This window comes from Rhinolophus hipposideros (assembly GCF_964194185.1).
Source record: "Rhinolophus hipposideros genome assembly, chromosome: 22".
Classification (NCBI taxonomy): Eukaryota; Metazoa; Chordata; class Mammalia; order Chiroptera; family Rhinolophidae; genus Rhinolophus; species Rhinolophus hipposideros.
The window spans coordinates 15,190,138-15,212,622 of NC_138068.1; the positions used below are offsets into that span (position 1 = coordinate 15,190,138).

General features: G+C 39.3%; 1 protein-coding gene across 3 annotated transcripts in view; it reads left to right on the plus strand.

The window, feature by feature from the left end:
- Positions 1-22,485, plus strand: part of CHD6 (chromodomain helicase DNA binding protein 6) — a 181,936-nt gene that overhangs the window by 27,358 nt on the left and 132,093 nt on the right. For 2 of the 3 annotated variants that reach the window (XM_081034142.1, XM_081034144.1), the window contains exon 2: positions 22,183-22,238. In XM_081034142.1, coding sequence (XP_080890268.1) covers positions 22,206-22,238 — 33 coding nt within the window. In that variant the 5' untranslated portion in view covers positions 22,183-22,205. Of the gene's footprint in view, positions 1-8,480; positions 8,663-22,182; positions 22,239-22,485 lie in introns of those variants that run through there. The other variant, XM_081034143.1, reaches the window with a different exon arrangement.

Below are 22,485 nucleotides of genomic sequence, written 5' to 3' on the forward strand. Positions count from 1 at the left end.
TTTATAGAGATGATCATGTGGGTTTTTTTCCCTTAGTCTGTTGAATTCCATTGATTGATTTTTTTTTTTTCATTGATTGATTTTTGAATGTTAAATCCCTCTTGCATACAGGATAGAGCCTACTTGATCTTGATGTATTATCCTTTCTATACATTGCTGGATTCAATGTGATGGTGCAGTTGACCCTTGAGCAACACAGGTTTGAACTGCACAGGTCCACTTATACACAGATTTTTACCAACAAATGCAGTCCTTTTTATCTCTGGGTTCTGCATCCAGGGATTCAACCAACCACAGATCAAAAACAGTAATTTCGATCTGCAGTTGGGAATCCGCGGATGTGGAGGGCCAACTGTATGCATTGTTCTATGCTGTTTTATGTAAAAGGCCTGAGCATCTGCAGGTTTGGGTATCTGCGGGGTTCCTAAAACCAATCCCCCGCAGATACTGAGGGCCCACTGGAGTGAAGTTTTGCAGGAGTCAAAAGTTATATGCAGTTTTTTGATTGCATTGGGTCAGTGCCACGAATCCCCGCATTGATCAAGGGTCGACTGTTGTTTTAAGGATTTTAGTGTCTTTGTTTTGATCTTTGCCTTTAAACTATGGTTTCTTCTATTGCCATTGCTGGATTTGGTATTAGGGTAATGCTGGCCTCATAAAATGAGATAGGAAGTGTTCCCTCCTGTTGTTTTCTGGAAGAGTGTATGTAAAACTGGTGTAATTTTTTTCCATAAATATTTGGTAAAATTTGCCATTGAAACTATGCACCTGGAGTTTTCTTTGTTGGATGGTTTTTAACTATAAATTTACCATCTTTTATAGATGAATTGCTATTCAGGTTGTCTTTCTTCTTAAGTGGGTTTTGCTACGTTGTGTCTTTGAGGAACTTACCCAATTCATCTATGTTGTCCAAATTCACAGATACAAAATTAATGTTATTATCTTTTTAGTGTGTGTAGGAACCCTAAAGATGTCTGCTTTTTGAGTCCTGACATTGGTAATTTGTGTCCTTTTTATTCCCTTGGTCATTCTGGCTAGAGGTTTATCAGTTTTATTAATCTTTTCAAAGAACTGGCTTTTTAGTTAAATTAATTTTTGTCTTACTGTTTTTCTGTTCTCAATTTCATTTATTTTTATTCTTTATAATTTTTAACCTTCTACTTTAGGTTTAATTTGGTCTCTCTCTTTAGTATCTTAAGGTGTAAGCTTAATTCATCTGAGGATTTTTTCTTATTTTCTAATCTTTTAATACTGCTTTCCATAAATTTTCATATATTGTGTTTTGATGTTCATTCAATTTAAAATATTTACTAATTTTCCCCATTACTTCCTTGTTGACCTAAGGGTGTTTAGAACTGTTTTATTTTCAAGTATTTGTGGATTTTCCACGTATCTTGTTAATGATTTCAAATTTAATTACTTTATGGTCAGAGAATATACTTTGATATAATTTCAGTTCTTTTAAATTTGCTGAGATTTTTTTTTTTCATGGCCAAGGATATAGGCTATATTGGTGAATGTCCCATGTGCACTTGGAAAGAATATATTCTGCTCTTGTAGGGTGGAGTGTTCTATAAATGTTAATTAAGTGAAGTTGGTTAATAGTGTTATTCATGTCTTCTATATCCTTACAGGTTTTTTGTCTACTTTTTTATGGATTACTGAAAGAGGAGTGTTGAATTTCCAACTATAATATATAGTCATATATTGTATGTTATTAATTATATATAAATATGTGTATATTTCTCCTTTGACTTCTATCAGTTTTTGGCTCATTTGTTTTGAGGCCCTGTTGTCAGGTGTATACATATTAAGGATTATTATATCTTCTTGATAAATCTAACCCCTTTATTATTATGTGAATGGCTCTGTTTATCTCTTTTAATATTCCTTCTACTGATGTCTGCTTTGTCTAATATTAATGTACCCCTTTGGTTTTCTTTTGATTAATATTTGTACGGTATATCTTTCCCATCATTTTACTCTATATCTTTAAAGTAGATTTCTTACAGAAAACGTCTAACTGGGTCTTTTGATAATCTGTGTCTTTTAATTGGGATGTTTAGGCCATTTTCATTTAATATAATTATCAATATGGTTGGATTTAAATCTATCATCTTGCTGGTTGATTTCTATTTGTCCCATCTATTCTGTTCTCCCTTTCTTCTTTTTATTCCTCCTTTTATATTTCGGGTTTTTAAAATTCCATTTTATCTCCACTATTGGTATATTAGTTATATTTCTTTTTAAAGTTTAGTGGTAACCCTAGGATTTACAATATACGTCATAATCTACCTTCATATAATACATACATTTCACATATAGTTACAAGATTCTAACAACACAATATACATACTTCTAGTTTTTCCCTTCCAGTCATTGGGGTGAGAAGTGAGGGCTGGCCAGGGATGAATTTATGAAGAGGTAGCTCTTACACAGGAACACTGACATTTTCGCTTTTGGTTTTACATGTACGTTTTGTCTCCCTCCATTGACGGTAAGGTTTTGAGAAGGTATAGCTGTGTCCTGCTTCTGCAGTCAATGCTCAGCAGATATTTCTGCATGAGATTTAGTGATACTTAATGGATTTTGGGATAAGTTACTAATGGCTTTACTTTTTCTGTTTATCCCTAAGAAACTTTGAGTAGTGATGGTGGTGATATTCCATTACTTACTAGCTCCATTTTCTTTGGCAAGTTACTTTGGTTGCTTCGTCTATATTACTTTGGGAATAGTAATAGTATATACCACATGAGATTATTACAACGATTAAGAAAAATAGTGCAGTAAATGTTAGTTGCTGCATTCCAATTTCTTAATTATTATTGACAGTGCACATTAGAAAGGCAAATCCAATTATAAGTTTTTAGAAGCTAAGTTCTTTTAGTAGGAAAACTTTTAATATCTCAAAACCATCTATCTCAGTGCTGATAAATAAAACTACTTCTATATTAAGGAGGTAACCTTTCCTTGGAATATTAACTGCAGAAAGGGAGCAGAGTTAATTAATTTTTACCTTGCTAACAGTAATATGCTATACCCTCTCTCTTACCTTAGGAACAATGTGCCCTATTCCCAAGGGATTAATGTCAATACAGACATAGAGTTCCCAGATCAGCTTTCCTTAGGATCAAAGGCACTTTAAATCTTAGAGTTCATTTTCAATTATATGTCAAAACTGTAGTCATCCTTAACCTTTAGGCATCATTTATTATTGTTTGCTTTTATAGTGTTTCTTCCTTTGTACCACCATTATTGACCAAATCATGTTCAAAGATAATGTAAAGCCCAGAGGGAATCATAGAAAGGTGATGATAGTGTGGTGAGAGTTATTCAAAATATTTGGCAGACAGCTATCGGGAAAATATTATTAAGGCTGGTAAAGTACAATATTCGGGATTCACTGTTTACCTAATAAGCACGGGTACAAAACAGTTATAGATCAAAGAGAATCATTCCTTGTATGGCCATGGTGCCTATTCCTGAACCGCTTTATTAGATTAGTGGTCATGACATTTGAACAATACCCTCTTCTATAAATGCAGTCCACTACTGTTATGGATAGTAGTGGAACAAGAATAATTATTCATACTTTTTTTTAAGTTTTGGAAAGAAACAGGTGACATTTTTGACCTGTAATAAATATACAAGCCATTATAAAATATATGTTTTGGTAATTAGTTTAATTGAATAAGTTTTCTCAGGGAAAAGAAGCTGGAAGAGTTCAGCTTGGTATCAAGACATCTTGTTTACACCTTGGTAACAGAACATTGCCTCTCGGAAAGCACAGCTCCCAGGAATGTTGTAGCGAGAATGTCTGCTGACAAAAGAAATCTGCCCGAAGTATCTTCCTACAGTTTTTAGAGGCCACTACTGTCAGCTTCTTTGGTGTTTGTTTTGTAAGAGGCTTTGCAGTTTTTCAGGACTCATGAATAGTGGCCAAACTTAGATTTGGTGGTGAATTCCTGTCTCTTCTTTCCTTTAACCTTAAAAAATTTTTTTTATTATGGAAAATTTCACATACACAAAAAGTAGAGAGACTAATACAACGAATCTTCGCGCCATTCTTGTTTTATGTATCCCCTCCCACTTTCTTTGTGATCCAGAGTATTTTAAAGAAAAATTCCAGACAGCCTGTTATTTCACCTATAAATATTTTAATGTTCATGTCTCAGATATGGACATTATAGAAAAGCACATTGTCATACCCCATAAATTCCTTATAGCCTCATTTCTTGATATTATCTAGTACTAAATTTCTTCTCTTGATTTTCTCAAAAAAAAAATGTCTTTTTACAGTTAACTCTTTGAATCAGGTCCAAATAAGGTCTACCTAATGCATTTGATTGATACAATTCTTTAATCTCTTTTGATTTATAATAATTCACCCGCTTTTTTTTTTTTGGTTATGCCACCTATTTCTTGAAGAAACTGAGTCAGTCCCCTTGCCCACACTATGGATTTTGCTGATTGTATCACTGTATTGTATGTAACATGTTACTCTTTCTGTATTACTAGTAAATAGGTACCGTGTTTTCCCGAAAATAAGACCTAGCCAGACCATCAGTGCTAATGGGTCTTTTGGAACAAAAATTAATATAAGATTTAAAATAAGATACGTTAGAGCTGATGGTCTGACTAGGTCTTATTTTCTGGGAAACATGGTAGTTAGAGGCTTAATTATTTTTGTAATCATTCATATTTTTAATTACTCATTGGAGGTGTATTGTGCTTTCTGTTCACATTAGCAGACTATAAGGCTTGATTGTCCCACTTTGTACACTAAAATTGATTGGTGCGTTCATTTTGACATAGCCCTTTGTTAAGATTTTCACCAAGAAAATCCATGGGGAACATTCTGACAACCTGCAGATTTCCAGGTCTGTTCGCCTTTCATCTAATGGTCTTAGTTTAACATTCATTGACAATTGTTGTCTGAGTCATTTATTTCACTGTTGTTGCATTTTAAGAAGACTGTAGAAAATGAGATGAAAAAAGTTTGTTGTGTTTCTTTTTTAAGGAGGGCGCAGCTCACAGTGGCCCATGCAGGAATTGAATCGGCAAGCTTGGTGTTATTAGCACTACGCTCTAACCAACTGAGCTAACTGGCCACTCCTGAAATGAAAATTTTTGATTAAGAACTTTTTAAAAAATTGCATATAAACTCTGAGGTGTCTGGAAAATTCATTTATTCAAAGTATTGTTTTCTCTGATTATGTCTAGTAAAAGTAGTATCATGTAGAAAATAATGTTTAAAAGTTGTGTGTTTAGCCAAATTAAATGCACCCTATTTATTTGCTTTTGAATGAGTTGTCTTTGAAAGGTTTTATGGGAACAGATTTTGAGCTAGACTCCTGCTTTGGGATTACCATGCTTTTTGTGAAATGTTTTTACCTGAATTGGGGCTTGCCCCAAGGATAATAAAATTCTATGGTTACTTTGGTTGGGGATTATGGATCATGAATTCATATAGGTTACTTGAATCCATATAGGTTATTTATTCTCACTGCTGTGGTCACATATTTTTCCTGTAATCCTACCTAGTTGGCTGTCGTGTAAGTATCAATAGTAATATTTGACTATATAGTACTTCTATATGTCAGACACTGTAATTTGCATGCACTAATTTATTTAATCCTCACATGATTATCATTCCTGTTTTACACATGGGGAAACTGAGGCAGAGAGATTAAGTGATTTGACCTGGTCACACTGCTAATGAATGGCAAGGGCTAGGATTTGGACCCCGTTGGCTGAATCTGTGCGCTTAAAAGGACACAGTGGATTAGGTAGTCTCATTATTACTAGAAAAATACCTCAAGTGTACTGTCCTAACCCTGGAGGATAATCTATTTATATTCATATGTAATGTAAATATCCTACACATATATATGTATTTGGTTTCCTTGTGTGTATGTATATACATATAGAGATACAAACATAACATGTCCGTGTGGAGAGACAAATATTCTTACTCCAAAACCTTTTTAAAAATCTCTGAGCTTGACCTTAGATGGAGGCAGAAACACCTGCAGGCTCTGGTGATATCTTCTGGTGTAGGAGGTCCTATGGGTTGAGAAGAGATGGAAAGGTCACAAGGGAAACCTAGCAGACAGCTTGAAGTCAAGGTCAGGTTCACACAGATACTACTCTGATCTTGGGACGTTCTTGCCTTGAAGTTTAAGCTGCTTGCTCTCTAAACAGCCACCCAGATCTTAGCTACACAATTTCTTATTATATGAGCAGAAAGCCATATAGCTAGTATACAATACCATAAAAACAAATTTTAAAATTCTCCAAAACATAATAAATAGCATCGGTGTCTTCATTACAGAACCAGGAGTCAGGAGGACCGTGGGTGATCTTGTCCTGTTTGTCTCTTACTAAGTGATTTTTAAAAAATTGAGGTAATGTGTCACATATTTTAACAAACTGTTAAATAATTCTCTCCCTCTCTTTTCCCGTCATTCTGTTTTCACTTCAGCAAGCGAATTTATTACTTCCACCAAATGTCAGTTCAGATGGGAACAGTGAATAGTTTGAGCAGTCATGTTCTTTCAGAGAAAAGTCTCCACATTTCTCTTTTTATGTTTGAATTATACTTGTTTTGTACTGGTCTGAGAAGAGGTTAATCTGTGTGGATAAGAAAATGACTAGATCCTTAAGAATCTGAACATTGTAACAACCTTATGGTTTGAACCCGTGGTTATCATTGATAGGGGATAAGAGGAAGCTTCCGTAGGTCCAGGAGCTGAATGAGATGGGTTTATCTAGGTGTGTTTTCATCTGTTTGAAGCTTCAAACAGTGGTAAGATTTAGCAGGGAAGTCCTCAAGCAGTCAATTCTCTAGGTATAAGAGTGAGGATGGATTTAAAGGCAACGTGTTTCCTAATTTATTCAAGTTGCACATTCAAATATTGACACTGTATATAATTTTGATAATCATTATTGCATGGTCAATTTTTCCCAAATTTAGATAATTTCTTAAAGTACTTAACACTTTTTTTTTTAAGTAAAGATGTTCATGCCTTCTAACAGAAACAGATTTCCTGACTCATCTTTCTGACTTCTGTGCAGCCTTTCCTTTTTAGTAAGTTTTTTGAAGGAAAAAAAGAATATATTACCATCCTATGTTGTTTTTTTCTTTTTAAACTTAGCTTTCTTATTCACCTAGAGAATGGAAAACTCAGGAATGTAGGGAACATATTAATGTTGTAGGATTCCCGTGGTGTTTTTTTTCTCTTAATAAGTAGTAAGTATTATAGTTCTAGGATCATAGAATTATAGGATTTTAGGGCATAGAATCCTTAAGAAAGGATTTCTAAAACCTTAGGTCAAACGCCCTAATTTCACAGTTTAAGAAACAGAGTCAGTTCTTGAGTTTCCTTGGTGACTGCCTGCATGCCTTCTCTTGCTGGTTGCTGAGAGAAGCGGCCAGCTCCTCAGACACAGGATAAACCATAAAATGAGAGGGAGAAATTTTGAGAAATGGTTGAGTTTGGTGTAATAGAAATTCAAGATGAGTTTTATGTTGGGCATATGCTAATGCAATTCTCCCCGGGATTGTGTTAAAGAAAAGCTAAAGGTGAGCTGCGCTTGTGTGGGCTTTTGACTGATGGGGTGGGTGCCGTCTAGGAGGTTGGCTTGTCGTATACGTCAGTGGGCCTCTGCCTTGGCACCAGTCCCTGGAGTCACAGCCATCGTAGTCGAGTTGGTTTCACTTGGCGTGCATGATGGGAGTAGCAGCAACTGCATACATGAAGAAAGCTGGAGGTTTCTTTCCACAAAGTTACTGATGTTTGCATAAAGATATTTTTGTACTGACCATCTTATAAATTCTTTTTCTTGGTTCTCATAGTTTTCACACTGTTTCTTGTGGCTTAGAAGAGGAACAGTCACATCATACATGCATCATAATTCTGTATCTTTCTGATTTCCACATCTCATAATGTATCCCCGTATTCTCTAGAATGTCCAGAGCAGGGCTTGGTGGAGGGGGTCCTCGTCTTTCCCAGCTTCTTAATAGGAGCATCTGCAGCATCTCACCATAAGATTTGACTTGGTTTCGGGTGGATATTTACGAGGGTTGATCGTACTTTCACCAGATAAAGTATCTTAGTTCAGCTTTTGACTTTGCAAATTAAGAAGTTTACAGAATGTCAAGTTTCCAGAAGCAAGCAGAAAAGATGTGGGATATTATGTGGTAATATTAACTATCTGGGAATATTGATCCTAGCGAAGAAAAAAACTGGGATGGTTTCATTATCCTCAAGTACAGGCAGGACCTACACTGGCCAATGCAAGCTTCCGGATCATTTCTGAGAATGAGAAAACAGTCTAATGCTCTGGGCCTGCAGCTGGGCCCGCGACCACCAGACAGATGTCCCTGAATACTTTCACTGGTGACATGCAGCAGGAGCAAGAACAAGCAAAAGCACTGCGCCCTTGACCCTCAAAAACAAGCTCCCTTCCTCCTGCAGTTTCCCTCCAGGGCCCTCTGCTGACCAAGCTTAACATCGTGGGCTCTGTGAAGAAGAGCTTCGAGTCCAGTGCATTATCACAGAGCAGGTGCTGAAGGGTGAATCTGGAGTGGAGAGGCGGTGAACTGATTAACTGGCTCAGAAGCCAGACATGGGAGGACATAAAACCCCGCTTTTATAAGGTAAGGAAACAAGTGAAACAGATCTATGCCGTTAGGAGTCAGGCTAGTGGTTACCCAGAGAAAAGCAATAGTGACGGAAAGGAGCATGGACAGGGAGGGCTTTTCTTGTGCCGACAGTTCAGTTTCTGGATGTGGATGCTGGCCCCCTGCGTGTGTGCAGTCTGTGAAGAGCTATACTTTTTTTTAATGCATAGTATAATTCAATACGAGTTAAAATGCGGTACAGTCTGATTCCAAAGGTAAAACTTAAAAATAAGAGTCAGTCTAGAATAGGGGAAATACAAAATAATCCATGCGATCTCAACCTTTCTTTATTTTTTTTTAAAACTTGTTTGAGGGTTGTGCAACTTAATGTCAGAAAACAGGTAACTCATTCATTCAGCAAAATATTGTCAGAATACCTTTCTTTTCATTTGGGATCAAATTGTTACTACCGAGGCCTTCTGGAGAGCAACTTCCACTTCCTCTTGTTGCCCTTCTTACCACATCTTCGAACAGCAGCTTATAAGGTTGTTGTTGTTGTTTTTGTCTTAGTCGAAATAAAATATCACTGCTCTTCTCTGTAAGTGTTATCTTTGCTTTCATCTTTGTCATGATATACCCTTCTTACAGCAGCTGGTAAATAATCAGATCCCTTTTCTTCTGCCCAAGAGATTTGGGAGCCTGCAATGCAGGGTTTAATTGTAATAGGAACCGTGGCTTTGGTTCTGGAATTGGTGGTGTTGGGAGAGACTCAGTGTGTGGCTTTGAAAAGCTGCAGGCAAAAGCAGCTCAGTACTGTGGTTTGTTCAGGAGCAGGTAATCCTGAGTGCAGAATCTAAGGCATCCACCACGTTGGCAGTTGAACCTGGATCTGGGAGATGGATATGGAATCTAGACAGGAGTTATATTCCCAGAAAGGTCGCAAAGAAACTCTGGCATTATACTGGGGATAGAGTTTAGCGTGAATTTTAAAGTGGCGCCATCTGTTTTAAGTCCAGTCATTGTTAAAGTGAATAATAGTAATAGACTTGGAATTGCCTACTTTTGTGTACAATCTCATATGTAGGATATGAGAGAGTTCTTGAGCTTTGCGTGGCTGGTGGTCCTCTTGTATCTGGAGAGGCTTTGGCCAGAGCAAGGCTTACCACAGCCACGAAACACAGAAGGCTGAAAACCTGGCATGAGTCCCTTGCAAAAATTATTTTCTTTTATTTTTTGACCCTTAAGTCATTTGAGAGTAGAGGGAAGAAAATAGGGTGAGTGGTGAAACTAGCAAGGGGGTCTTTTCATTTATAGACTCAATCCATGTACTCACCCAAGCAGCATATGGGTATTTACTGCAATGTAGGTCCTGTCCTACAACACAGGGGACCTGAAGGTGAATCCCTTGATCCTCTGGAGGGTTATAATTTTGTATTCCTATGTTGGGGGACTGCCTTTATTGTACTTGTCTGTGACATGCAACTTTGTCACCAACTCCTTTAGGAGTCTGTTGAGCCTTTAAGAACTCATACTTGGATTTCACACACAGGCTAGGTAGGGTTTTCGGACTTTTATTTACTTCGTATTATTACTGGCCTGGGCTTATACTATGCCACCAGTAAAGGGCTTCATTTGCAAATGTAGCATCTTATGGAAAGAGTGCTGGTGATTGAAGGTATGACTCTCCTTTGTGCATGTATGTATTCCAGAGTGGTTGTTGGAAATTTGCTGTCCTCCAAACTGCTCATCTCTATCTAGAACAGTCTCGAATCCCATCATTACAGCTGGTTGTCAGTGCTTGTGCTGATAATGGAAGGGAGCGTTGGGACGAGTAGTATAAATATAATGTAATATAAGTGGGAGATTATGGGTATCAAAAAGTTAAATTTATGTTTCAAAATAGTTGTCTTTTGATCTGGGAATTGATACTCCTTACCAAATAAACAAACAGGATTTGTGGTTCTTCTGCTCATTCTGGACATGAGTTGTGTCATCTGTCATCCCAGTTTTTGAGATAGCGTCACGTGCCAATCTGAAAACCTGCTGAGTTTTCTAGTTAAGTGGTTATTTAGGTGTTAGAAGTCAGTAGTTTTAACAACACGCTGTTTGCTAATAAATTAAAATAGCAATTTGTAGACACGTTAGATGGGCCACACATAATGTAGATGGTGTGAACAGATTTTTGTCCATTGGCTTAAATTTGCCTAAGGTGGCCTTAAATTTGCCTGCCGTTTCTACACTTAGTGTAGTAACCCAGATTTGGAGAGCCAGGGCATTTTACTGGCAGGAGTTTCCTGCCACCCGCCTCACCATTCAGCCCGGGCTGTCTGGGCTTGTTTCGCAAGAACTTCCGCACGTGTCGGTCACTTCGCAGCGCGCAGCGTCCTGCTTTCTGTATCCTCCACAGACTGGTTCTGCATTTGTCACAGTACTCTCTCCCTTTTAGGTTCCGGGGAGGGGGAGTTGAGTGTGGGAGAGGATTAAGAACTGTTTCAACCTTTAAAAATCCAGGGCTTTAAAAATATCCTCAATTTCTATTAAAAATTCCTGGACCCTAAGAAAAGTGCAGGGGGTGTCAAGTTGAACAGCGTGTCGGAGGCTGAAATGACTGGAATCTGTCAGGGTGCAGCATCCTCCTGGGTTCGCAGCAGGCGATTCCATGTCAGACATGGAATCAGGACCCGGGATTTCACCTTAAACTTGAATGGAAAGAAATTTGTGTCCGATTCAGAATCCAATGGGGAAAAACCACTTTGGAAGAACCTTGGGTTTTTATTTTACTTTAACAAAATAGAGCTGTAGAAAAAGGGGGAAAGCCCATCTTTTCAGTGCTAGGCATTCCACAGATTTAGTTGATGTTTTCAGATTGTAGCACTTGGGCTGGTTCTTTTGTTTCCTGTAGAATAGAGTATGGAGCCTGGATGACCATAAATATGTGATTTTTATTATTTATTCCAAAGTAAAATCTCTGCTGAGTATTGTCTGTATTATGATTCTGTTAATGTGTTTACTTTGTTTCCTGCTGTCTTGGATTGCTATCAGATAGACTCTGTTCCGTACTGTAATTTGCTCCAAAACAATTTTGTTTTAACAATTCAGAATTTAAATGGAAGGTTTTATGAAAGTAAAGAATTTAAACAGAATTACTTGCTGTTATATTCCCTAAGGTTTTATCTACGTTTATCATGAATAATTTGTATATTTTGTTCTCTTGTATGTAATCTTACCTGAAGGGTCCATCCGTCTTGTCTAAAATGTGCTTAAAAGGTCCAAATGAATGATAGTTGTTTTAGTTGCTTCCTATTCACCCCATGGATGGGTCAAAACCATCCTCTGCTACAGTCTGCTTTTGTGTGTGTGTTTTATTTTGTTTTGTTTTGCCACATGGGCTTTCTTTTCTTTCTTTTTCTAGACTGTTGTAATTTATCTACAGAATGAATATCTTTCTAACCTCTGCCAACTCTCTGAGGTCTCACATAGAACCTCTCCATACCCTGACCTCTCACCTTATGCTGTTTTCATTTGCCTACAAGGCAGCTTGATGTAGTGCTAAGAGGGCGGAATTGGAACCCAGGAAATCTAATTCTTGTACTTCTGAATAATTGTGAGCCTTTGGGCAACCAGACAGCTCTGACTCTTAGTTTTCTTATCTTAAGATAAAAGGATTGTATTGCCTGAGCTTTCAGTTCTCTGCCTTCACTATGTTTCAGTGTTGACTGTTCCTTCAAACTTAGCCTGTCCAGGATAGAACTCATCTCCCAAAAGATGGTTTTGTCCCTGTTCTGCAAATGAAGAAACTGAGACCCAGGGAGATTAAATAAATGATACAAATCATACTACCTCTGTGTTCTGCTATGGGTATTATTCTTCCTCCACAAAAGGCATTGAAGTGGAACGAGTCAGAAAGTCTTGTGTTACTGGTGAGACCCCTTGAGCCTGAATATGGAGTCGTTTGTAAAACTCTTTGTCTTCCCACATAAGGTTATACCGTGAATTTTCAGGGCTCTGAACCTTGAGTGGGCGTGGCTGTCAGGAGATTGGTTTCTTCAGTCCTGTGTTCAGAGATGTGAGCGTCCCTGATCTGGGTCCATTGACATTAAGGCGTAGGGTCCAATGACAATGTAAAAAAGCACAGTCTGGTTTTACTTTATAACGTGGTCTTTGATAGCTCTGGTAGTGCCTGGCCACTTGCTTCTACTACTGTCCTTAATAGTGATTCTTAGCAAGCAAGTTGATTTTTATCACCAGATGAGGAGTTTTAAATAATTTTCTCTGATTGAAAAGATGAACTGGGATTTGCAGTTGATATTTTTCCTCCTGTATTATGCACATGTGCCCCATTCATCATTAAAATCAACGTGTTCGGCTTTGTGATCTCAGAGGTCCCATTCAGTACTGATTCTGTGACTGCAGCACTCTTGAAATGTTCCTAGTCGGTGAAAGAGAACTTCTTTAGTTTACACCTTTATACCATCTCTGACACAATAGACTGCAGTAAGGAAATATAGCAACACAAGGCCTTGGTTGAAGTCAATAGTAATTAGTTTGAATAACCAGAGGAGATGCATTCAGTTAGGAAAAGCCTTGTTGGTAATGCAGTTGACCAACAGGAAGCTTCTCAAATGAACTTTTCTAGAACTCTTGGTCCACTAACAGCAGTTTACTAGGAGGTGGTTATTACCCTTAACTGCTGATTATGTTTCCTCACAGACAAGGATTAAAATCAGTACTCTTGATTTGCCTTTTGACTTGCATTGCCCATGTATAGGGTAACAGCTTTTACTATAATACATTAAATGTTTAAAACACTTTTCTTTTGAGGAGCAAAGTATCTTAAGTTAATGTTAGTGGCAGTAGTGTACTTTCCAGCCAGCAAAACAGAGAGCTCCGCCTCAGTTTGGAAGTTGACCATACCGTGCCTTTTTACTAGTAATGTTTGGCAGATATTTGAACTTAGGCATCTACATTTTTGGAGAGAAGTGTGTTAGCCTGGTATATTGCCCTTATACCAGTATGATTCTTCTCTTTTGACCCCCCCATTAATAAATCCATATGTAGTATTAATATATTGAATTTATTCATTTATCAAATACTGTGCTAGGAATTAAATATATAGTAGTCATCCAAATAGATAGGTCCCTGTTCTTGTGCCCTCTTTTAGTCTTACAGATGTGAATGCCTTTGACCTGTAGTCATGAGATTAAGGTGGTGTTATCTCTGCCCTGTAGTTGAGTGCAGATTTTCCTCTCACCTAAACTATACACAGAAAGTGTAACTTTCACAGAAGTTGATGTAATTTACAAATTCTCTATGTTCCAAAGAAAACTTCCAGGCACCAAAAAGAATTCATTCGTGTGTGTGTGTGTGTGTGTGTGTGTGTACACATCCTCAGTGTATTTTGGTGCTGTACTTACTACCTTTAATGGACAATAAAATTTCTCATCCAGAGCATTGAAAATACAGGAAATCCTTAAGATTATTACAGAAGCATTTTCTCACCCCAGTTTGAATATTCTAGTCGTGCAGAAATATTTCCACTAGGTCATAGGGTTTTCTTTAAGAGGAAAGAGTAACCATTTGCCATTCGAATGCCCTTCCATTGTTGGTTGGTTGGCATGAGCTTAAACTAAAAAAAAAAATAAAACATCAAAGTACAAAAAAGAATCATTGAATACTAAAAATGTTACTTATAAAAATAAAGAAGGGCTGGAAGATAAAGTTTGGGAAGCCTCCCAGAAAATAGAACATGAAGAGATAAGATAAAACATTTTTTTAATGAGATAAAAGTAGAGGTACAGTCCAGAGGGTCCATCATTCAAATACAGCAATAGGAGTTCCATAAGAAGAAAATAATAGGGAGTTATGAAGAAATAATGCAAGAAGATTTCTTAGAACTGAAGCAAGAGTTTCCAGATTGTGAAACCAGATGCCCAGTCTCATGGATGAAAATAGCCCCAAGGCTCATCATTGTGAAAACATGATCCTAAAAACTTTCTGAGAAGGATGAGAGGTCATGTATACAAATGATTAGGGATCGGAATGGTTTGGATTCCTTAACAGGTAGTGGAAGGAACAGGACAATGATGCAATACCCTCAAAATTCTGAGGAGAAACTGATGTCCAACCTGTAATTTGCTACCCCCCAGACCATCAAGGTAGAACGGAGACATATTCACACATGAAGAGCTCAAAAACTTACCTCTTGTTCATTTTCTAGAGCGTTAATGGACATTGTGATTCACCAAAATGAGAGTAAATCTAGAGAAACGAAACATAGACGTCCACTTTTGAGAGGAACAAAGGGAATGAATCCCCAGGAGGTTGGTGAGAAGTCTCAGAAAGTTTGTAGCTTTGAAGCAGATTGGCGAGAATAAGACCCCAGATTCACCGACGCAAGGAAAAATAAACTGAACTTAGATTGAGATGAGTTTTAAGGTTTTGGGGGAGCATTTTGAGATAAGTTATTGGTTCATAGAAAACAGGGCAAATTTTGAAATGAGATACTATTTTTAGGGGGGAAATTACCAAAAAATAAAGATTTTTAGCACAGTATAGTCATGGCTTAGCTGTGAATTGAATATTCATTTAATAAATAATGGTGATGGTAACTATATTGGGACGATAACAGTTCATCTTCCGTAGCAGGGGGCTACTTGTTTTTTTTTATAAATAAAGATTTATTGGAACACAGCCACACTCATTTGCATGTTGTCTCTGGCTGTTTTTAACCTACAACAGCAGAATTGAATAGTTGCAACACAGACCATATGGCCCGCAAAGCCTAAACTATTTATTATCTGGCTTATAATAAAAATACTTGCCAACTCCTGTTTCATAGGAAGAAACCAATAGAATAATGTTTTAAATGGGGAAAAAATAGTATTAGCATCTTTTTAAAGAAATATTATGGAAAGTAGCAGAAGGAACAGCTAAAGATAAAATGATTACCTTTGGGAAGAGTGAATCAGGAATAGAGAGGAGTAGAATCCGGGAAATATTTTTTTTAGGCTTTATATTGAATTTTTAAGCTAAGTACATGTATTACTTTGAAAAAGTCTGAATGAAGAATGCTGAGAAATTTGATTGGACTGGAAGAACTGAATAAACAGGAAAGGAAAAATAAGCTAGAGGCCACCAGTTTTGGTGAAGAAAGCGGGAGCTCAAAGAAGCCTTTTCTGTAAACACAGTGTTCCCACTTATTCGCTCACTGATTCCATGGACAATCATGTAAGAGTCCACACATCAGGCACTGGGCTCAAAACTGCAGAACAGAGTTCCTTCCCGGAGGGTGCACGGGCCCTTAAAAGCTCACGGCCCGCAAAGGGGAAAAGGTGGTGTATCATGGTGACAAAGCTGCTCGCGTGCTTTTCATGAGATGCTTTCACGGTCTAGGGAAGTTGAATACGGCGTCTTGGAGAACATGACACCCGAGCTGAGTTTTGAAGGATAAGAGACTGGAGAGGAAGGAAGGGCAGTGGAAGAATTTCCAAAATGGAGGCGTCGCCTAAATAAAACCTTAGTGAACAGCGTTGGTTTCAGAGCCTGCAAGTGTTCAGCATAGTTGGATGAATGATAGAAGGTAATGTCAGCTGCTGACAAGGACCAGAGGACACCTCATTTAGGCAGGGCTCTGTGTTATATGGAATTTGTATTGTTTTCTGAAGACACTGTAGATATACAATCTGGTTTTGTTTATACTTTAGGAAAATGTACTCTTGGTGCAATGAACCGGATAATGGAATTAGGGAAGGAGGCATAAACAGTAGAGGCTATTTCAGGTAAAAGAGGAAAAAAAAGACAAAAAGCTGGGAGTAAACTAAAGAAGTGGACTGGGGAGGAGACAAATGGTTCAGGAATCATAAAGGAGCAGAGGGGAAAAAAAAGAAGGAGGTAAGGATGACTGAATTCTGGGCTGCGTGGCAGTTCGTGGGACATTAGCCTCTGATGGAGAACACAGGAACAGCTGTGTCTGTACATAAAGATAGTACAGTGGTCGTGGTAGGGAGATGAGGTTTGGGAATTGAGTAGTGCATTCAGGGAGCCCTGTGGCATTAATAGTATTGAACCCGGAGGACACTGCCATTTAAAGGTTAGGCCTTATAATGAGGAGAGAATGGCCCCCAAGAAACCAGTGAAGTGAGAATTTTAAGAGAAGGAAGTGGTCTATAGTTTAAAGTGCTGCGAGGGAGTCAGAATAAAGCCTAAAAATGCCCATTGGATTTAGCAGCTAAGGAGTCATTGGTAAGAACAACTTTAGGGAAGTCATATGGGAGGAAGTGAAAATTCAGGTATGTGGGGGATTTGTTAGTATAGTTACTATTTTAAGATAGAGTCAAACCTGTATCTTTGTTGAGGAGAAAAGAACTATGTAGAGATCTAGTGATAAGAGAGGAGATGATTCTTCATTCAGCAGATGTTTATGGAGCACCAGTTAGGAGCCCAGTGGGTGCACAGTGTGGACAAAACAAAGCTTACATTCACGTGTCTCCCGGGTCATGAATTTACAATCAACTAGACGTCATCCAATGTCAAGCAGTAACAAGTGCCAGGAGGAAAACATCTAGGGTAAGAGGATAGGAGCGGGGGTGGGTGGAGGGCAGAAGGAGAGTTTTCTATTGGGTGGTTAGGGAAGGCATCACTGACGAGGAAAGAGCAACTGCAAAGGAACCCCGAGTCTGAGGTGGCTGAGAAGTGGGAGAGAATGGATTCCAAGTACCGATGGGAGGGTTAGTTATCCTCCAGAGAGAGGGCCACAGGGACAGGCCACTCTCATGGCTGCCATGTGACTAATGTTCACCAGGTGGCAGACACTGTAGATTCTCATCCCTTTTGATTCTAAAACCCTATGAGATAGTTATTGTCCCCATTTTACAGACGAGGAAACCAAGTCTGGAAGAGGTTTTACCTGGCTAATCATTGTTAGAGCTTGGATTTACAATCTGCTTTTGGGCTTCAAACCCTTGCTGTTATCCTCCTGGGGAATGTTCCAAGCCTATCAAAAGAGACAGATGAATTTGTCCAGGTTGTGAAAGGTGGAAAGGTGGGGAAGTGAGAAGTTGAGGGATACATTGCCCTTGCCCGTTGCCTGCACCCTCTTTGTGGTCAAGAATGGTTTTCAAGAGTCTTGGTAAGAGGTGGTTGGTTGGAGAGGGATTTAAGGAAGGTAGCATTCCCCAACACCCAGCTGCCTTTTTTTCTTTTTTTAAATTTTATTGGGGAAGGGGAACAGGATTTTATTGGGGAACAGTGTGTACTTCCAGGACTTTGTTCCAAGTCAAGTTGTTGTCCTTTCAATCTTAGATGTGGAGGGTGCTATTCAGCTTCAAGTTGTCGTCCTTTCAGTCTTAGTTGTGGAGGGCGCAGCTCAGCTCCAGGTCCAGTTGGCGTTGCTAGTTGCAGGGGGCACAGCCCACCATCCCCTGCGGGAGTCGAATCGAACTGATAACCTTGTGGTTGAGAGGATGTGCTCCAACTAATCCGGGAGCTCAGCGGCAGCTCAGCTCAAGGTGCCATGTTCAGTCTTAGTTGCAGGGGGTGCTGCCCACCATCCCTTGCAGGACTCGAAGAATTGAACTGGCTGCCTAGCCCACTGGCTCATGTGGGAATCGAACCGGCAGCCTTCGGAGTTAGGAGTACGGAGCTCCAACCGCTTGAGCCACCAGGCCGGCCCCCCAGCTGCCTTCTTGAATAACGCTTTCCAAATGAGTTACCGTTCCTCATGTTCCCTTCCTGTTCCCTTCTAAATTCCCCCCTTGTTTGTGCCTGCTGTTGTTAGCGTGGTTCTTAGGAGCCAGCCTCGAAGTTAAGAGTGGGCATACATAGGTATAAAAATACATGCGCACTGTGGAAAATTTGAAGTGTATCTGATTTTGAAAGTTGCTTTCCACGTACTCTTTGTCACATAGGGCCTGTTAGAGGGAAAGGGACAGGGGCCTGTTAACAGCAAAGCTCCCTGTCCTTCCTGCCGTCTCCAAATAAGGGACCCTGGTGGCAGTCTGGTGTTTGTGCGCTTGTCTGTGTGCATAAACACACACTTTCATAGTGAAATAGACCCCTTGGACTGCACAGGGATTGTCAGGATGGCAGAATTCTCACGGTATAGTAAATGTAGATAGTTTCTGTGAATGAATGGTAGAATAGAGTGTACCTGATATTTTACTCTTTTTAAGTATCTATGGCAGCACTGAGGAACTTGGAAATGGCTCAGGCCATTGCAGAATTTTTAACTGGAGAGAGAGAGAGTAATAAAAATAACTTGTAAAATGTTCACATTGAAACCTGGCACTCATTTTTCGTAATGGAATCCCGGTGAGGGGGGTGAGTGTAAGAAGGAGGGGAATTTCTATATTGTTTGCTCTTTATGTTATTCACAGTTTATCTTCTTATAAAGGTAATTAGATCCTGCATTCATACATCAGCACTGAAATGCAGTGAGGGGAGCAGGAGGCACACCAGTTTTCATGTAATTCAGAAGTTTATACACATTTTTTTCCCCTGCTGACAAATTTCCTCATTTGCCCACACAGTTAGGAATTTCAGAATATGCCTGTATTATGTTTCTAATTAAGTTGTGGGATGCTGAAATTACTGTTTAATTTGTTCTTTTTTGAACCAAAAAGATTTAATCACAACTTTTGAGCGACGGCAACACAGCAACAGAGGCTGTAAAACTGTTTCCAGTATTGTGCAGAAGTACATGCTTTCGGGCGCGTCTATTCATCCATTCCGGTTACATAAAATTTAGCCTTACAAAAAGATGATGCAGTTTTGTGTTTTGTAAATGTGTGCCATAAAAGAGGTAAAAAAGAAAAAAAAAGTAGAGATAATTTAAGAGAGCGCTTTGTAAATTATTAGGTACTATTTGGAGAAATAAAAGTCAGTAACTGCTTATTGAACACCTATTGATGTTGCTGATGACATCTGTCATCCTGTGGGTGGTAGATGCTGGTATGTGACAGTCCCTCAGGGTAGTCTAAGTCTGTGCCCAGCAATACATGAGGTCTGCTGAGATTGCTTTCAGTGAGCTAGCGCAGTTTATTCTCAGAGTAGCATCACTCCTGCTCACTTGGAACCCCCCCACACACTCCCACCTCGGCGAATGGGGTGGCCTTATCTGTGCAGCATGAATGTCGCTGAAGGTACAGGTGGCACTGTCTTGCATGTGAACGAATTGGGGATGGGGTGGAGATTTGGTTTCACGCATCTCTCTTCCTCCAACCCCGTTCTCTTTGCTGAGTAATCAAATTCACACCATGCTTGAGTCAGCCCCACGTCTTCCCCCATCTCTCCGGCCTGTGTTCATCTGCCTTCTCTCATCTTCTCAGGCCCTGTGATGACAGAGACCCAAGAAGCGGTGGGCGTGTGTGATCAGCATGGGCCTGTGTTCTGATCTCCAAACGCTACTGGAATAGGCATTTGCACACTTCACCCTACCTCATCCCCGAGCTTCCTCTAAGGCTCAGGCTTATTTCCTCCTGGCTTATTTTCATGGGATGTATTTTTTTCAAGTGGAACTGGCAGCAAGAAGGACTGCAGCAGGGTAGAGGTCCAGTGGCACACTGCCTGAGTGCTCTTCAGCAAGCCTGACACGATTAAAAGTGCCATTAGCAACGAAAAGCTGTCCCTGTTTCCCCACAATCTTGGCAGTGTGGTAGCCCTGCGTATTTCATGCTAGTTTGTGATACTTCATCGGAAATTGTGTTTTGTGATGTCTTTACTGCATTATACTTGTTCTTTGTACTATATTAAAAAGTAGTTTTTATTGGCATTTGGTGGAATGTATTTTTTAAATGATTTCATTTTGTTGGGCAGAATTTTGAGTATGGATGTCTGATTATTGAAAATATCCCTATTTCTTAGCTGGATTTATTTTCTAAACGTCCTTCGTCATTTCAGAACTTGTGACAGTTTTTCACGTTTGAGGATGTTAGTTTTCTGCAGTCTGACAATTTAAAGTTGAGAGATAAAGGAGATAAACTTATACTAACAGTATTTACTTAGAATTGACTCCACTATAATGAAGATTAGAGGGCAAAGTTCTCTTCACTGCCCTGGTTCAGAGCACTTACCCTTTCTCTGGAATTCACAGTTTTCTTGAGGTGAACAATTGTTGCATCAAACGCCAATGCTCACAGTGTTTCTTAGCTTCCTTTACTAACTTGACTCTGCTTTTCCTGCTTTGGCACATTCTCTCCCTCCCCGCCCCCGCCTCACCTGCTCACGCCTCAGCTCCTAACCCCCTTGGCTGCTGTGCTTTTTGTGAGCACCACTGTCCACGTAGTATTTTAGAGTCTTTTTTTTTATAGAAAATGCCTCTGACTCGTGGAGGAAAAAGACCCTGAATTGATAGACATTAAACTGATAAACCATAATTGAGGTCTCAAGGATGATTCGGACCACGAGCCTTTTATTTTTCTCGGTTTGCATGCAACGCACACCATGAACTCACTTGGAAAACGGGATCATCTCACTTTAATCTTAAAGTGTTCCTTACTGCCTGCACATCACATTCGTCTGGATATGAGAAATGATTATGAACACAGGATAGTTATGCACCTCTGGGATGCTTTCCTGAGGGAGTGGGATTCTGCAGCTCTGGGGGATGCCCACGCAATCAAGTCAACGACAGAGGAGGCGGGCGGTGTCTGTGCCTCCTGGCTGGGCCTGGCAGCTGACATTCGGCGACCCCTCCATTGACTGTATATGAGGAGGGTGAGAGCTGCAGACCCGAGGCAGTACTTACTACTTAGTGATTCATGCGGCCCCCAGGTTCCGGGTTTCTAGAGCAGAGTTCTTTCTGTTCCCAGAATGCCCCAGAGCACATCTCCTGCCAGTTGTTGCCCTCTTCTTACTGTGGTGCTCCGATGTCATTTCTGAGAGCAAAAATTCTCTGGCATCAAAGGCATTGTGCTGGGGTTGGAAATGGGCTTAAGTCCTGGGTAGCATAAAAAACAGTCATTTAAAAAGTCACAAAATATTGGAATGGAATTCATTTTGTCAAGTAATATATGCATATGATTTAAAACATCAAATAACAGGAGAACATATGATACATGCAGGGTGACTTGTCTTACCTCACCAACTCCTCTCTCACTTTTTCAAGAGAACTACTTTTAACTCTTTCAGCTCTCTTTTTTATTGTGTATATTTCTATTTCTTGCTTTATCAATTGCAGACATTACTTACTGATTTTCTTCCAGAAGAAATGAGGGCTTAGCTTATTTTCATCCCCTCTCCTCCACTCCTCAGTATAGTCATGCCATTATTTCTGGTTCCTCTTTTAGTTTCGTTTGTCATTTAATATGCCAGCATCTTTTATAACTTATTTCATCTACAAAGACAGTGTCTTTTTGACTCTATCCCATCTGGAGCAATACATTAGAGTTTGGGACAGGATTAGGAAGGGTCAGAGCTCTCCTTAGGACTTGGGGGTATGTCCTGTAGGAGTAATCCTTTAGTCTGTGTTTTCCTCATGTGTCACGCTTAATCCTGAGATAATCTAAAATATTTTATTTTGGATTTTACCATAATCTTTGCCCTTTTTTTCTGTTTTACAGAAATAAGTATCTTCCTTCAATCGATGATAATGAAAATACAGAAGAAAGAGAAGCAGGTAAGTGATCACATATTTTTTAAGGGCATGCATCCAGCATGCACTGGTGCTTTTTTAATGAGAGGAGATGCTGACAGTTATGGCTCATGTCTTAACTTCTGGTAGTTACCCTGCTTCCCATTCCCCATGTGGTAACTGAGAGCTCTGTTATGAATGACTTAATACTGGGATTTTTACCTACGCTCCGGTAACCTCCACATAGAAACTACGTATAGGAATAATGTAATGAAAACTATGAATTGGGATA